Source organism: Microtus ochrogaster, chromosome 8 (assembly GCF_000317375.1).
Source record: "Microtus ochrogaster isolate Prairie Vole_2 chromosome 8, MicOch1.0, whole genome shotgun sequence".
Classification (NCBI taxonomy): domain Eukaryota; kingdom Metazoa; phylum Chordata; class Mammalia; order Rodentia; family Cricetidae; genus Microtus; species Microtus ochrogaster.
Genome location: NC_022015.1, coordinates 46,067,592 through 46,084,251, shown reverse-complemented (window position 1 = coordinate 46,084,251; position 16,660 = coordinate 46,067,592). Strand labels below are relative to the sequence as shown.

Here is a 16,660-nt window from a genome sequence, read left to right as displayed (position 1 = left end):
TCTACAGAGCTAGTTCCAGGACAGGCTCCAAAGCCACAGAGAAACCCTGTCTCGAAAAACCAAAAAAAAAAAAAAAAAAAAAAAAGAAACAGGATCATACTAAGACTGGTCTAGAACTCTTGTTCTCCAGGGATAAGATTAAATACAACTGTTTTAGTTAAACCTTTGCTATTTGTTCTCAGTGATATCAGAGACAAAAACTTAAATGTGAACTTTAGTATATGATTTGTTCTAATAATGTGTGAATATATGGATTTTAGCTGCTGCAAGTATTTCATGTTTAACTCTTAGTGTTAACTTTAAGGTAAGCCCCTCATTTCATCCTTCTATCTGATTGTGTTCTCTAAACTCATGTGTGTCATGAGTTCTAATAGGCATTAATAATAAAAGCCCAGAGTCATATATTGGGGAAAATGCTGAGAGAACAGAGACAAAGGAGCAAAACCACAGCCACCTTACCTACTTAACCTCCCAGTGGAAGAGACTGGGAGACTGAGTTCCTGTCTCCTCCTGCCTTATCAGTTACTCTCTCCACCCAGCCATATCACTTCCTATCTGTCTATACAGACCTCCAGACCTCTGTGGTTAGCTAGTAGCTAGCTCTGCCCTCTGATCTTCAGGCAAGCTTTATATGTACAAATAAGATTTTCCCTTTTTATCTAAAAATTAAAAAAAGAATGTTATAACTAATATAAGAAACTACATACAGTAAGTACAATAATTATATATATTATATATAGGCAATAAATACATTAACAATGTCTAGTTCATTAACACTTGGCAAATTCAGAGAAAATACTCCATATCTACTGCCTCATCACTTCTTCTCTCTACCCAGCCATATCACTTCCTGTCCGTCTGTACAGACCTCTATGGTTAGCTAGTGGCTAGCTCCACCCTCTGATCTTCAGTCAAGCTTTATTTATACAAACACGGTATCACCACACTGGGTACTATGAGGGCTAATCCTCAGGGAGGAGGCTTCCAGACCAGTGGTCACTTGATTCTTCCACGGCCCGTGTCTGAGTTACATGATGTCTTTGGAGGCAACCAAAGGCAATGGCAGCAGCCTTTTGAGAGTTTGCTGGACTACCCTGACCAACAACTCACGGTGAAGTTTCTCATGCTTGGTACTGGGGTGTTCATCATAAAATATTATGTATGTATTTTGAAGTAGAAAAAAAAGGTATCACCACCACTTGTGAGGCCTGAAGGTCATCAAAATGAGACAGCATCCACTCAGTTGCCTTCAGCTCTTCTAGGCAGGGATCCCTGCAATGCACACACTTTGAAGGCACGGGCAGGGTCATGAGTTGGAAGTGTGGCCTGAACTACACAGGCAAACAAAATCACTCCCAGTGTAATAGCCTTGGCCTTGTAGTCGGTCATTCCTCTGTGTTCCCTTCGGAGTGTGTGAGTGGCAAGCTGTAGACTCCAGTGCATCCTGATTTTCTCTTATCACTTTCTTGGACATAGGGTTAGCTACGAAGAAACCTGTGAGTAATGGGAGAAAGCATGGGCTCAGTAAAGACAGCTATGCTCCGGATCCTCTGCCCCCGGGCGTGTCTGGTTTCCTGCCGTGGCGCACTGCAGAACGTGCAAAAAGAAACAGGTAAGGTGTTCTGTCCTTGCCTTAGCCCTGACAGCCGTCACGTGGGAGCTTCTCCTGCTGATTTCGTGAGTGGAAAGGATGACTCACACATAGCCTCTGCCAAGGAGTGCCCTAAGGAAAGACCGCAAAGCAGACTATATCCGCCATTTCCTGGGAACCAACATGTCTAAGTAACCTGTCACTGAGGCATGCTGCTCAGTCTGCTCAGGTTTTTTCCATAGGTTATTTTGAGGTATTTAGTACTCTGGTTCTATATGGCTAGTGCACATAATACAAATAAGTGTAATCATGTAGTGTGTATACATCAAAATATAACTTAACTTGTTGGTATCCTTTTAGGGGTTTTCCGTTAATCAAAACTCGCGATCTGTCTAATCATCTGAAGGTATGTATTTGTCATGTTTCTAACGATAGGGGATTAGAGTAGGAGACGTGCAGGGTCAAGTGAATAGAGCATTGTAAAATGGTTTTCCTCCCTGAAAGAAATGTATTTAAAGCTTTCTGATTCCGGTCCCAGTGCTACATATTGGGAGGCCTTCTATGTAGATACTATTTCTCCAGGCACCAAATGAGCTGGTGCTCACAATAGGTTTGAATACTGTTTCTTACTGTCATGGGACACTCATTTACACACACACACACACACACACACACACACACACACACACACACACACCACATGTTAATGTTAGGTCACAAACATTCCCTGTCCCATTGCCTCATTGGATCAGGCTAATTCTGTCATAGTGATGTGTCCTCCTGCAGGAGAGTCACTGTTACTACACTAGTTCGGGGTGCAGAGAAGTGCAGATGAGGTTTTCTGGTGGTTGTAGATATGTATGTGATTTAATTTTTAAAACCATTCTAGTATTACCAATTACAGATAAGTTCATTGCCTTTATATTTTGTTCATTTTCTTCCTCCTAAAATTATACTTCCATGCTCTTCATGTCTCACATCAGAGAGTAAATTTGTCGTTCACAGTGCAAGAATTGACCTGAAAAGAAGTGTTTATCCTGGCTCTTCATTTTTCTAGGAGTAATTTAGCAAAGTAATATGGGCAATGCCAAACAGTAATCAGCCATATGTGATACAGGATTCTGTAGTAACAGCAAGAATAAGTTAGTGGTCGGGAGGTGGTGGCCCACACCTTTAATCCCAGCACTTGGAAAGCAGAGACAAAGTCAGGTAGATTCCTGAGTTCAAGGCCAGCTTGGTCTGCAGAGCAAGTTCCAGGACAGCCAGAGCTACATAAAGAAACGCGTCCTGAAAAACCAAAAAGAAAAAAAAAATTAGTGGCAGTTTTCTGTTGTTATTGTGTTAGGTTAAGGAGCAGTGAGATCCATTTATAGGTAATAGCTTGATATTTCAGACAGGTTGATATAATTAGGTGGCCTCTGGTGTTTGGTATTCAGCTAACGGCATTAATAAGACATGTCCTCTTTATTTAAGCAATCAGATTTCCCTGTGACTGTGACAGTAGAGAGTCCTTCCTCCTCTGAAACTGACGAGGCTGAGGATTCTTCAGACAGTGTCCATGAAACATCTCAGAAAGCCAGCACAAGACAAGAAACGTTACAGGTATGCAGCTCTTCCGTTCAAGGTACAGGAGACCATTGCAGAGTAACGATTGTCAAACAGGTCCAGGCAGCTCGTTGGACTCTAGTGTGCTCAGTGGTGAAGAGGAATAAGGGAAGATGACAGTGCGTGTACTCCAAAAAATAAAAATAGAAACATGGCACCAATTTTTCCTCTTCTTAGAATCAAAATGTTAGCTGCAAGGAGAACTGTAATGATCAAAAAATAATCGTAAGGAAATTGAGTACTGACATATAGTCAGCCGATTCAGGGCTGTATGTGTAAGTAGATGTGCACGCATGCATACATGTGCACATGTGTGAGTAGATGCGCCCGCATGCATACATGTGCACATGCGTCCGTACGTGCATGCATGCGTGTGGAGGAGAGCATACACAGCCTTAGCGTCGCTCCTCACTTGGCGTCCACATTGGGTGGTTTGGTTTTGAGACTAAATCTTTCACTGGCCCGGAATTTGCCAATTAGGCTTGACTGCCTGGTCATGAGCCCCAGAGGTCGTCCGCTCGCCTCCTGGGTGCTGGGTTTTAGTGTGCACCACCACACCCCGCCCTTTTTTCTGTTCTGAGGTCCACATTTAGGTCCTTATGTGTGTGGGGCCTGACTTGGACACTTGGACAGGGCTGTCTCCTTAGCCTGGCACTGAGAAAGTTGATAGTGCCAGCTGAGCTTGCTTATCATGTGGGAAATATGACTTTGTTTTTAGTAGAAGTGAAATTAAAAAGGGGTTCTTTTGTTTTGAGATAGAGTCTTACGTAGCTTAGCTGTCCTTGAAGTCACTGTACCTCAAGCTGGCCTTGGATTCCTGGTCTTCTGTTAGCCTCCCTTATAAGCAGTCCCTGGCTTTGAAAAAATTTTTGCTACCGATGCTGATATTCCCCTTTCACAGTAAAAACTATGTGGGTTTTTTGTTTGTTTGTTTGTTTGTTTGTTTTCCGAGACAGGGTTTCTCTGTGTAATAGTCCTAGCTGTCTTGGAACTTGCTTTGTAGACCAGGCTGGCTTCAAACTCACTAAGCTCTGTCTACCTCCCAAGGATTGGGATTAAAGGCGTGCACCACCTCCATCCAGCTAAAACTCGGCTTCTAATGTCATTCCATTTTTCTATTTGGGTAGGCCATAGGTAAGTTAACTTACATAGCAAAATTTTGCACTTATGCACACTGTTTATATGCTGATTTGTACTTAGTTGTGGGAGACCTTGTCTTTAGGAAGGGCTTGGCTTTTCCTGTATGTTATGTGATTCATGTGTAATTAGGGGAGGTTTGAATTCAGAGCCTAATGCCGTTCAGCTTACGTACTACCACTGAGCCATGCCCCCAGCCCAACAGTGACTGCATAAAACTAGTCCTGTCTCAGTATAGAACTTCGAAACCCAGACATGGCTCTCCATCTGTTACTTACTTATTCATTGGCTTAAAGCAGCAGAGGTTGAGTTTCACAGTTCTGAGAGCCCAGACATCCAAATCAAGGTCCAGCATGTATGTTGTGGTAAGGGCCCAGATTTCTAGTTCATGGATGGTACCCTCTCAAAATGTTATTACATGATTGAATGGCACTTACCTAATTTTTTTTAATATGGTTGCGGCAATCGGTATTTGATTTAGAGACATTAAAGCCAGCTAAGGGATACAGCTGAATCGTAAGCCCCTTCCCTGGCGAGCACCATAGCCCTAGGTTCAGTCCAAAGCATTCCCCACCCCAGTGATGAATGCCACAACTTCAAATTTACTTATATAGGGAATTCTTAAAGTAATCTCTTAGAAAGTTATAGATTGTGTGGACCATTCGGGAACACATTTCATCTTGTGAGTTCAGCATGTACAGTTTGTGCCTGAGTGGTTTATTGCTAAGATGCACAGAGAAGGAAAAGTTCTCGAGCATTGAGCCCTCCCCATTGTTCCATGTGTTGTGCTGGTTTCCTTCACCAGGGGTCTAGAGAGAGGGCGATTTGTTCTGTGGGGTTGTTCTGTATTGCTTTCCTCTGTTTGTCTGAAATGCTACAGATTACACTTATGCGTGCTCTAGGCAAGCTTTCTACTGCTGTGGCCCAACCCAGGGGACGATGTGGTAAAGGTATCTCTAGTCAGTGAGGACAACAAAGGTTAGAAACTGCAACTACACAGCTTCTTACTCAAGGTGTATTGAGGACTCTCGACATTTCTTCATTTTGAGAATACGTACGCCCACAATAAAGACAATAGAAGGGATTCTCACTTAACTAAAAGGAGACAGTGGGTAGAAAGAAATGTAACTGAGCCTGTACACATGGAAAGCTATCTCTTGGAATAAATGCCGGGGTAGCCTGCAGCCTGGAGGGAGCCTAACTCCACTCTGCAATTAGAAATGCGACAAAGTAGGATTTGCTCCCTGTACTGGGCAGTGTGGTCTGAGGTGGTACTGGGCAGTGATGGTCTAAGGGTAGAACTGGGCAGTGATGGTCTAAGGGTAGAACTGGGCTGTGGTGGTTTTAGGTGGTCATCGTGGGAGTATTGTCTGATGATCTTGTTCTGTGCACATTTTGATATATCAGTATTTTGTGGCTAAAAGCCCGCTTTAGGTGTGGCTGCCCTGGAGTTCCGAATGGGTGAGTGGGAGCAGACTATCTGATTATGAGCTGTCTATCTTAATTAAATTCACGTGTTCATTCATTTTGCATTGATCAACTATATATTCCAAGCACTCTTCTGAGTTTGTGTCTGGGTTAATTCACTTAACCATCCTGTATTTATCTCTAATCTATATATGAAGAAATCAGGACCCAGAGTTATAGAGTTTTCCAGCTAATGGACTAGGACTTTGCACCAGAGTCTTCAGTTTTTAGGAAAAAATAATGAAAAACCAAGCCTTAACTACTAACTAGTAGTAAGGAAATGGAGATTGAAGAAAAGAGCATGCTGCCACCTGTTTATTTGAAGAAAATCTACGATCTAAACACATCTTATGTGGCCAGGGTGTCTTTGTTCTTTATTTATTGCCTGCTTGCTTTGTTCTAGGCACATGAGGCAATAGGATAAAAGTTTAATAAAATAGTTTCTCTCCTTCACAGATCTTGCAGCTCACAGGGGAAAGTGAGCCAGTAGTCACAGTAGACGTGCCCTATCATAGTGATAGGCCCTGTTGCTGGTAGCCGTGCCAAATCCTAGGACAGTATCAGAAAGCTTTGGGATACAGGTATTTCAGGGCCTTAGAAAATGTCTGTGATGCGCACCTCTAAATCTCAGGAGGCTGAGGCAGCAGGGTGGGGAGTCTAAGGCCAGACAGAGCTACATAATGAGCCGCTATCTCAAGAAGAGTGCTGAGAGGAGCACTTCATCCAAATGTGACATTGAGTCTGATTTGCCCACTAGGGGGAGAAGCTGTTTCATGTCATTGCACTTGGCTGTGCTGTGGAGATGTGGAGACTGTTGTCCGTGATTGGGTGGGACTTTGGGGTGCTGCCACTATTATGTAGTCACCCATGTCCCTTTAACCCCTTGTTTGTGTCCTGTAAGCGAGCCTGGTGAAAGCATTGGCTTGCAGATCAAAGGCAAAGTGCAGTTTCCTTTCTTTAGCTGCAGTGTGTTAAAGCCGTTTTGTGAATCCTAAATTAAATACAGGAGTTTACGATGTCTTTTCCCCTTTACCATAAGAGCTAGGTTAGATTAACATGAAGGAGTGGGATTGTGCTAGTTGAATGGCTCGGAAGGTGAAGGTGCCTACTGCTAGGCCTCATGGCCTGGGTTCAGTGCCCAGGAGCCCCACGGTGGAGGAGAAGTGGTTTCTGACCTCCATGTAAGCACTGTGTGTGTCACACGCACACACACACACACACGCACACACACAGCATGCCATAAAATGTACAGAACATTTTACTTTTAGAAAATGTTAATCTTGTCTTTGGAAAGAGGGCCGAGAAGTTAAGAGTGTGTATTGCTCTTACAGAGGGCTGAGTTCAGTTTCTATCACCCGTTGTCACTGGTTCCCAGTCCCCCGAACTCCAGTGCCAGGGGATCCAGTGTCCACAGTCACTGTACACACATGCAGGAATCCACTCCTGCACACATACAGAGTAAACGTTTTTTAAAGATGAGTCTTTAAGGAGATAAAGAGTTGGACATTATTATTGAGGGACTATTTTAAAACAATCTGTTGAGAGGAAAACAACTGTGTGCACACACTTTTGGATATTTTATATCTCTTTTTAAAACTATAACATTACTTTTTAAAAGATTTTTTATTTTATGTGTATGAATGTTTTACATTCATGTATATATGTGTACCACATGTGTGTCTAGTGCCCAGAAAGACCAGAAAAGGGCATCAGCCCCCTGGAACTGGAGTTACAGTCGTGAGCTGCCTTGTTGTGCTACCGAGCCATCTCAATGGCCCCAAACTAAACTTTTAAATTAAAATTCTGTGATTAAGTAAATGTTTAGAAGCCTCTAAAATGTAAACCCAGGGCCTGGAGAGAGACTTGGCTGTTAAAGCCCTTGCCATGAAAGCTGAAAGACTGGAGTTTGGATCCCAGAAAGAGCGTAAATGTCAGGTATGTGTGATGGCCCGCCTGTGACTCCGGCCTCAGCTGTGGAGAGGGACTCCTCAGAGCAAGCTGATGAGCAAAACTACCTATGTTCGTGAGCTCTACGTTTGATGAAGAAACCTTGTGGGACAGGGACTGCTTCCTGCTCATGAATTCAAAGCCAGCTGCACAACTGACAGAGGCTGTGTTGCCCTGTCTTCTCTGCCGTAGCCGATACTCCTACTTTTCCTGTCGGATGTTGATGGTTAAGTTAGGGAGTGCTAGAAAACTGAGAATAATGCTTGGCCTTCGATAAAGTGCTTTAAAAGTGTATGCACTTTTTTTTTTTTGGTTTTTCGAGACAGGGTTTCTCTGTAGCTTTGGTGCCTGTCCTGGAACTAGCTCTTGAAGATCAGGCTGGCCTCGAACTCCCAGAGATCCGCCTGCCTCTGCCTCCCGAGTGCTGGGATTAAAGGCGTGTGCCACCACCGCCCGGCAAGTGTTCGCACTTTTAAGGATTTTTTTTTTTGTTGCACTTACAAGATTCAGGTATGTTAAGAGTGTTATAGAAGCCAGGCAATGGTGGTTCACATCTTTAATCCCAGCACTCGGGAAGCAGAAGCAGGCCAACCTGGTCTACAAGAGCTAATTCCAGGACAGGCTCCAAAGCTACACAGAAACCCTGTTTAAAAAAAAAAAAAGTTATAGAGCCAGTTGGTGTTAGCACATGCATTTAACCTTAGCACTTAGGGAGGCAGAGGCAGGTGGATCTCTGTGAGTTCGAGACCAGCCTGGTCTACATAGCAAGTTCCAGGACAACTAAAGCTATACAGAGAAACCCTATCTTGAAAAACAAAAAACAAAACAAAAGAGGATGTTACAGAGTTTTCCATTATTCTGAGGAACCCAAAAACCCATAAGTAAGAAAATTTCCTCCCGTGGCTTTAATTAAATATTGGGGATTGGCTAACTCTTTTATGTATATGCCTTTTATGGTGAAAGCTGGAGCTCAAGTTGGAGTGGGACTTTAGTGAGTCTGCAATGTGCTGATTTGATCCGTTCTAGTTATTAACTGCCCTGGCTGCTGTGTCATCCTACTGTCTGAGGCCACTTCCGCCTCTGCCACTAAGCCGTTTGTGGGCTGTGTGTTATGATTCCAGCAACACAGCGTGCCTGGCACTTCCAGGTTCAAGGGCCATGCATGTGCACATAAGCGCTCAGGCAAAATATTTAGCCGCCCCAGGAGCCTTTAAAGGCCCTGCATGACTTACGTGTGGCATGGTCACATCACCTTCGTATGATGCAGCTACATAAGTCCTTGTGCGCATGCGTGAGCTCCATCATCTGCATATGATGTAGCTACTCAACCCTCTGTGCGCATGCGGTAGGCAGCCTTTAAAAGCTGGATGCACCATCTTCAGCCCTTTCTTTCTGCACACCGACTTCCCAGTCCTGTTCACATGTCTTCTCTAATAAACTCCTAAGTGGGTTTGTTGTGTGTTGCGTGCTTTATGGTTGGTTCTCACTCGTGCCAGGTAATTTCACGTGTAGCTGGGGTTGTTGAGGACTCAGAGGACCTTACTTACCGTATTTACTCCGTCTCTGCGTGCTAGGAGAAACTGGAGGAATGCCTAAAGCAGCTGAAGGAGGAGAGAGTCATCCGGCTTAAGGCTGACAAGCGAGTCAGTGAGGTACGTCTTTTTCTCATATTTTGAGAGATATTTGCTGGTTTTGTTTTTAAGTTCTAAGCTTCATATGGAAAACAAAAAAACCCAAGATAGCTAAAACAGCCCAGTACAATAAAGGAACTTCTGGAGGTATCACCATCCCTCACTTCAAGCTGTTCTATAGAGCTATAGTAATAAAAAAACAGTTCAGTATTGGCATAAAAACAGTCAAGTGGATCAATGGAATTGAATCAAAGACCCTGACATAAGCCCGCACACCACCTGATTTTTGTTAAAAGAATCTTCAACAGATGGTGCTGGCATAACTGGATGGTGACATGTAGAAGAATGCACATAGATCCATATCTATTGCCCTGCACAAAACTCAAGTCCAAGTGGATTAAATCCTCAACATAAATCCAGTTACACTGAACCTGATAGAAAAGAAAGTGGGAAGTAGCCTAGAACACATTGCAGCAGGAGACAACTTTCTTAATATAACACCAGTAGCACAGACACTGAGATCGACATTAAATGGGACCTCCTGAAACAGAAAAGCTTCTGTAAAGTAAAAGACACATCAGTAGATAAAATGGCCGCCTACAGAATGGGAAAAGATTTTCACCAACCAGAGGACTGATATCTATAATATAAAAAGAACTCAAGAATGTAGACCTCAAAATACCAAATAATCCCCTTAAAAAATGGGGTGAAGACTTAAAACAGAGAATTCTCAACAGAAGAATCTTGAATGGCCGAGAAGTGTTCAACATCCTTAGGTATCAGGGAAAGGCAAATCAGAATGACTCTGAGATACCATACACTTGTCAAAATGGCCAAGATAAAAAAATGCTAATCATAACCTATGTTGAAGAGGATGTGGAGTAAGGTAAACCCTCCTCCGCTGCTAATGGAAGTGCAAACTTGTACAGCCATTTTGAAAATCAGTATGACGGCTTCTCCAAAAATTGGGACTCAATCTACCTCAAGACCCAACTGTTGTAGAATATTGTTTTAAGGCATGTTACTATTTTATGCTCTGAAACATCTGTTTGATGATGCAAAGATATGTTTGATTATATAAAATTCACCTGCAGTCCAGAGACTGAGTTGCCAAGTAGCTGACAGGAAATTGTAGGTGGGCGTCATGTGGAGAAGGGTTTATAAGGAGGGGCGAGAAAAAGCACAAGGACTTCTCAGGAGTAGTAGCTGGGTGAGCTACTACTCGGTTATTCAGCCTCTCTGGGATGCAGGATTCTACCTCAACCCTTGACTCTTGAGTTCTTTAGCAGTACAGAGATTTAGATACTTTTTCTTAGTAGCTTTGAAAGAGTTGGTGCCTGGAGGGAACAGAATTTCCTCAGGCTGCGGCTCATGCAGCCTAGATGCTGCTTGTAGTTGCAGAGTTGCAGTTGCTCACTAGGATATCCGTAGAGTAAAAGGCAGCAACCATTAAAAAAGAGGACAACACCCAGCGACACCACTTCTGGGCATATACCCGAAGGATGTTCAACCGTGCTACAAGGACACTTGCTCAACTGTGTTCAGAGCAACATTATTTGTAATAGCTAGAACCTGGAAACAACCTAGATAGATGCCCCGCAATCAAAGAATGGATAAAGAAAATGTGGTATATCTACACAATGGAGTATTATAAGCAGAAAAAAAAATGTTATCATGAAATTTGCAGGGAAATGGATAGAACTAGAAAAATTAGTGAGAAACCCAGACCCAGAAAGACAAACACAGTATATACTCACTCATATGTGGATATTAGATGTAAAGCCAAGGTAACCAGCCTACAATCTTCAGCCCCAGAGAAGCTCGGTAGCAAGGAGGACCCTAAGAGGTTCTCATGGATCACCCTGGGAAGGGAAATATGGGTAAACTGGGGTCTGGGGGAGTTGATTGGCAGGGATGGGAGCATGAGGGAAAGGGATGGTCGAGTTGAGGATGGGAAGAAGAGTGAGAGTAATAAAAGAGATACTTGGATAGAGGGGGCCATTATGGGGTTAGGGAGAAACCTGGCTCCAGGGAAACTCCTTGGAATCCATAAGGATGGCCCCAGCTAAGACTCCTAGCAGTAGCGGAGAGGGTGCCTGAGCTGGCCTTCCCTGTAATCAGACTGGTAACTACCCTAATTGTCATCATGGAGGCTTCATCCAGTTCCTGGGCCGAGCTCTATGTGAAGAGAAGATGGAGGGATTGATTGTGTGAGCAAGGTGGGGGCGGGGATAGGGGTCAAGATCATGACTGGGAAACCCACAGAGACAACTGAGCTGAGTTTGTAGGAGCTCATGGACTCTGAATGGACAGCTAGGGAGCTGGCATGGGACCCACCTAGACCCTCTGCATCTAGGTGACAGATGTGTAGCTTGGTCTTTCGTTGGACCCCTGGCAGTGGGACCAGGACCTGTCCCTGATGCATGAGCTGACTCTTTGGAACCTGTTCCCTATGGTAGGATGCCTTGTTCAGCCTTGACGCAGCAGGGAGGAACTTGGTCCTGCTTCAGCTTGATATGCCATGCTTTGTTGATTCCCATGGGAGGCCTGACCCCATCTGAAAGGAGATCAAGGAGGAGTGAAGGGGGGAGGAGAGGAAGGAAAGGAAACTGTGGTTGGTATTTAAAATTTAAAAATTGATGAATTAAAAAAAAATCATGGTGTGGAAAAATAATGATAATAAACTTTAATATACTTCAAAATGGTCAGGTATAGTGTATTGTGAACTGAGTTGCACCATCTTAGCCTTGCATTTATTTAGTGTCATGTGAGTATATTCCAAAAAGTATACTCTAAAAAATGTAAGAAGAAGCTTGCCCCCCACTTAGACTGCCACATATGCAATGTATTTATAAGACTTAACTGTGTGTATAAGAACAGAGTGGGTGAGGCTGTCTACTTACAGTGAGTTAGGAACGCAAATAATCTAAAAATCGTAAGAGGATGGGCTTGAGATACACGGCTTTAGAGCTTGTACTTGGAAGGCGAAGGCTAGGGGATTGTGTCTGGCCAGGCTCAGTTGTTTGGTTGTTTGTTTTTATAGACAAATAAAAATTAGAAGTCTGAGATAGTGAAAAGGCTCCTAAGAGTGCCATGGGAAATGAAAGTCTATATCAATGAGCACTGAACTACCCCATTAGAGGAATCTGCATTAAACTAATGACTTTTACAAGTAGATTTCTTTTTCTTTCCTTTTTTTTTTTTAAACTACAAAGTGAGTGTAAGGAAGACTCTTCAAAATGTATGTTTTATAGGACACATGTTTATTTTTAAGTACTGAGCACTGTGTGATAATAGGCAAGGGTACACCAAGAACATTTTGCCTTTCTGAGAAATGCCAGGGTCGGGTCTGATGTGAGGTTGCATGCGTAGATGAAGAAAGCCAGAAGCCATAGAGAATTGCTCAAGAAAGTACAGAGTAGTAGCTGTGCATTGAAGACTTCATGTTTTTTAACATTTCTCTATTTACTATGCATACAGTGGTCTGTCTGCATGTATGTCCATAGGTCGGAAGAGCGCATCAGAACTCATTACAGATGGTTGTGAGCCACCATATGGTTGCTCAGGACCTCTGGAAGAACAGTCAGTGCTGTTAACCCCTGAGCCATCTCTCGAGCCCTCATTAAAGACTTTAACATAAGCACAGTAAATGTGCTTAGGGGGCTGGCGAGATGGCTCAGTGGGTAAAGGCACTTGCCTCCAAGCCCAACAACCTGAGTGTAATGTCTACTCCCTACACAATGGAAGGAGAGAAGCAACTCTCAAGAGTTTTCCTCTTGACTTCCACATGTATACTGTGGCACATCTGCATGCCTATGCGTGAACACACATACATACATGTAGAAACATTGTTTAGCTTGTGTCTTGGTTAGGGTTTATTGCTGTGAAGAGACACTGTGACCATGGCAACTTTTATAAAGGAAAACATTTAATTGGGGCCGGCTTACAGTTTCAGAGGTTTAGTCCATTATTGTCATGGTGGGAAGCGTGACAGCGTGCAGGTAGATGTGGTACTGGAGAAGGAACTGGGAGAGCTACATCTTGATCTACAGGCAACAGGAAGCAACTGTGACATTGGGCATAGCTTGAGCACAGGAGACCTTAAAGCTCACCCTCACAGTGACACACTTCCTAGTAGAACCACTCCCTATGGGGGCCATTTTCTTTCAAACCACCACAGCTTGTTAAAATCAATCTTTAATGAATTAATTATAGGAGGATCATAATTTTGCTTGATCAGTGGCCCTTAGGTGACTGTTTCTCTGACACAAAACGATCCAGTCTGAATTTAAGCAGTTGGGAGTTTGACCGTTGGAAAGTTACCAGAAAGACAGTAAGTTTATTTTCATCTACTTGTTATATAGGAAATGTCAACAGGTGTCTCCAGGTGAAGGTTACTGTGTCATGATTTGTCTTCGTTGAGGGTTAGATTATTGATCGGTTAATTACATTGCTAAATGTTTTTGTTTAGGTGCTGAAAAGTTTTCTGTAGATGACTGAGAGAAATAACACTGCATTCTCAACCTTGTTTGGTAGCTAGAACATGAAAATGCCCAGCTAAGAAATATAAATTTCTCCTTGTCCGAAGCTCTTCACGCACAGTCGTTGACAAACATGATCCTGGATGATGAAGGCGTCTTGGGCAGCATTGAGAATTCTTTTCAGAAGTTTCACGCTTTCCTGGACCTCCTTAAAGATGCTGGGTATATCTGTAGGGTGGGCATTCTTTCTTCAGTGGTTTTAATGGTAGCTTGCTAAGGAACTCAACATTTCTTAGCTTCAATGACACATGTTACTATGTGTTTATCAGCAATATGTTTGATTTGTTTTTTAATAGAAAATTTGTTTTAAAAGAAATACAAAGTGATAAACTTTCTCATTAGAAATCCATCATAAAGAGGTATTGAAGAGTAATTGGTCTTGATGAAGACTAAATTAATGTCATTGGGCATATGAATTCTATAATTTTGTCTGCTATAAATATACCCCTTGACATGGTAAAAAAAAAAAAGAGAGAGACTAAGTTAAGGATTTTTTTTGTTTGTTTGTTTTTTTGTTTTTCCAGACAGGGTTTCTCTGTAGCTTTGGTGCCTGTCCTGGAACTAGCTCTTGTAGACCAGGCTGACCTCGAACTCACAGAGATCCGCCTGCCTCTGCCTCCCGAGTGCTGGGATTAAAGGTGTGCACCACCCCACTAAGGATAATTTTTATTAAAAGTATTTAGAATATATAGATTTCTTGCCTTTTATTCATTTTGCTTGTTAAGTAAGTTTGAGTCAAGTTTTTTTTTTCCTTTAAGATTTATTTATTATGTGTACAGTGTTTTATCTGCACATATGCCTGAAGGCCAGTAGAGGGCACCAGGTCTCATTACAGATGGCTGTGAGTCACCATGTGGTTGCTGGGAATTAAACTCAGGACCTCTGGAAGAGCAGCCAGTGCTCTTAACCTCTGAGCCATCTCTCCAGCCTGAGTCAAGTTGTTCTTGTCCCTTGGCTTTGGGATGGTAGTTAATCTCCAGGGGCAGTGGTTCTCACCTGAGAATAAGAGAGTCAGAGGAAGATGCCAGTCAGGCACCTGTGTGGTGGAGGAAGGAGGATCAAGAGTTCAGAGTAACCCTTAACTACATAAACATTTGAGACCAGCTTGTGCTTTATGAGTCTCAAAATCAAATCAAAAAGAAAGCTGAAGGTAGTTGATGGAGCAATGTTTTAGAGCAGTAGGCCAGGGCTAGGAAAGAGGGTCATATACATGGAGATGGTAGAGGTTGAAGCTACCGAAACTGTTTAAAATGAAGGAATGGTGGTTGCTATGAAAATGAAGTGAAATATTGTGTTGTTGAGGTGAATAGGAGTGCTAAGAGCCTGGGATGATATGATCAGTGGTCTCAGCATGAGCGAAAGGCGGCAGTTGGCCTGGGGCTGTTGTCTGAAGTAGGTTTTTGGCTTCTGAGGTTTTAAATCTTGGTGTTCATTTATACATGTATTTCATGCTTGCAGGTGTGGGTGAATTTCGTTGTTCCTAAGTGATTGCCTCTTCTTCCTTTCTTCCTCTCTGCAGACTTGGGCAGCTTGCCACTATGGCTGGTATAGATCAGTCCGATTTCCACCTAATAGGTCGTCCTCAGATGAATTCTACTGTTAGTGCAGCTGTGGAAGACCAGAGAGCCCTGGAGGAAGAAAAGCTAGACTTGAAACAGACTCCTGGGGGACAGGTGCAGAATATCCAAGTAAGTGGACCCACAGACCTTGGCTCAAGTCATTAGCAAGAGTTCCCCAGGGCAGAGAAAGGAATGTTGGTCTGTCTCTCTAGCGGAGTTAAGTTCCTGTCCATTTCCTGAAATTGCATCACTGTCAATTAAAAAATGGGGCCAGGCATGGTGGCACATACTTTTCATCCCAGCTCTTGGGAGTTAGGGACAGGCAGGTGCCTGTGAGTTTGAGGCCAGCCTGGTCTACATAGTGAATTTCAGATCAGCCAAGGCTACATGATGAAACCTTATCTCAAAATGTAAAAAAAAAAAAGGGACAAAACTGGAAGGTTTTTGATAATTTGTACTTAGAATAAGTTATCTTTAGTAAAGAAAGAAATCAAAGCATAAAATAATAGAGATTAAAGTTTTTTAAATTTCTGTTATATTCATGTCTCGTCTAGGTCTCTATCTGTATGCAGTCAGCTTACAATGAAGGGACACTGATGAAGGTACAGGTACCGGTGCAGAGAGCTCTAAACAGTGATCTAGACAGACCTAGCAAGCAGTCTCTCATAGTTGCTCGGTTACTGGATGGGGTGGGCTGGCCATCACAGGACCCTCTGATGGTTTTCACCACGAGCCCCATTAACCAGGAGCTGCTGGCTTGAGAACTCGGTCATGTCACACATTGGATACTTCTCACATATACATAGAGGCTAGAAACTTGGTTTCTTAGAAATGATTTTATTTTGTTTTTTTAAATGTGGAAAATGGGAGGTAATGATATAAAGCACAAAATTCTAAAAATACTGCACAGCCAACTCTGGAGGGGTGTGTGTGTGTGTGTGTGTGTGTGAGTGTGTGTGTGTGTGTGTGTGTGTGTGTGTGTATGAATTTTGAGTTGCCAGTCACATGGCTTTGTATAATTAGGAAAATGAATGACCATAAAATCTTCTGAGTGGTAGGCTGACTGCTGAATAAGATCACAATTACAGGACCAGAGAGGTAGTCTGGCTTACGAGAGCTGCTGCTCATCCCTAGGTCTTGAGTAGACTCAACAGCATCCATGTTGGGTGGCTCCCCAGCACC

General features: G+C 43.0%; 1 protein-coding gene across 2 annotated transcripts in view; it reads left to right on the top strand.

Annotated features, from left to right (window-relative positions):
- Cep78 (centrosomal protein 78) overlaps positions 1 to 16,660 on the top strand; it is a 33,654-nt gene that overhangs the window by 15,997 nt on the left and 997 nt on the right. Inside the window, exons 9-15 of one of the 2 annotated variants that reach the window (XM_026781610.1) lie at positions 1,477 to 1,612; positions 1,952 to 1,997; positions 3,065 to 3,193; positions 9,322 to 9,399; positions 13,915 to 14,081; positions 15,439 to 15,607; positions 16,033 to 16,080. In XM_026781610.1, the coding sequence (XP_026637411.1) occupies positions 1,477 to 1,612; positions 1,952 to 1,997; positions 3,065 to 3,193; positions 9,322 to 9,399; positions 13,915 to 14,081; positions 15,439 to 15,607; positions 16,033 to 16,080 (773 nt within the window). The remainder of the gene's footprint in view (positions 1 to 1,476; positions 1,613 to 1,951; positions 1,998 to 3,064; positions 3,194 to 9,321; positions 9,400 to 13,914; positions 14,082 to 15,438; positions 15,608 to 16,032; positions 16,081 to 16,660) is intronic. The other variant, XM_013348024.2, reaches the window with a different exon arrangement.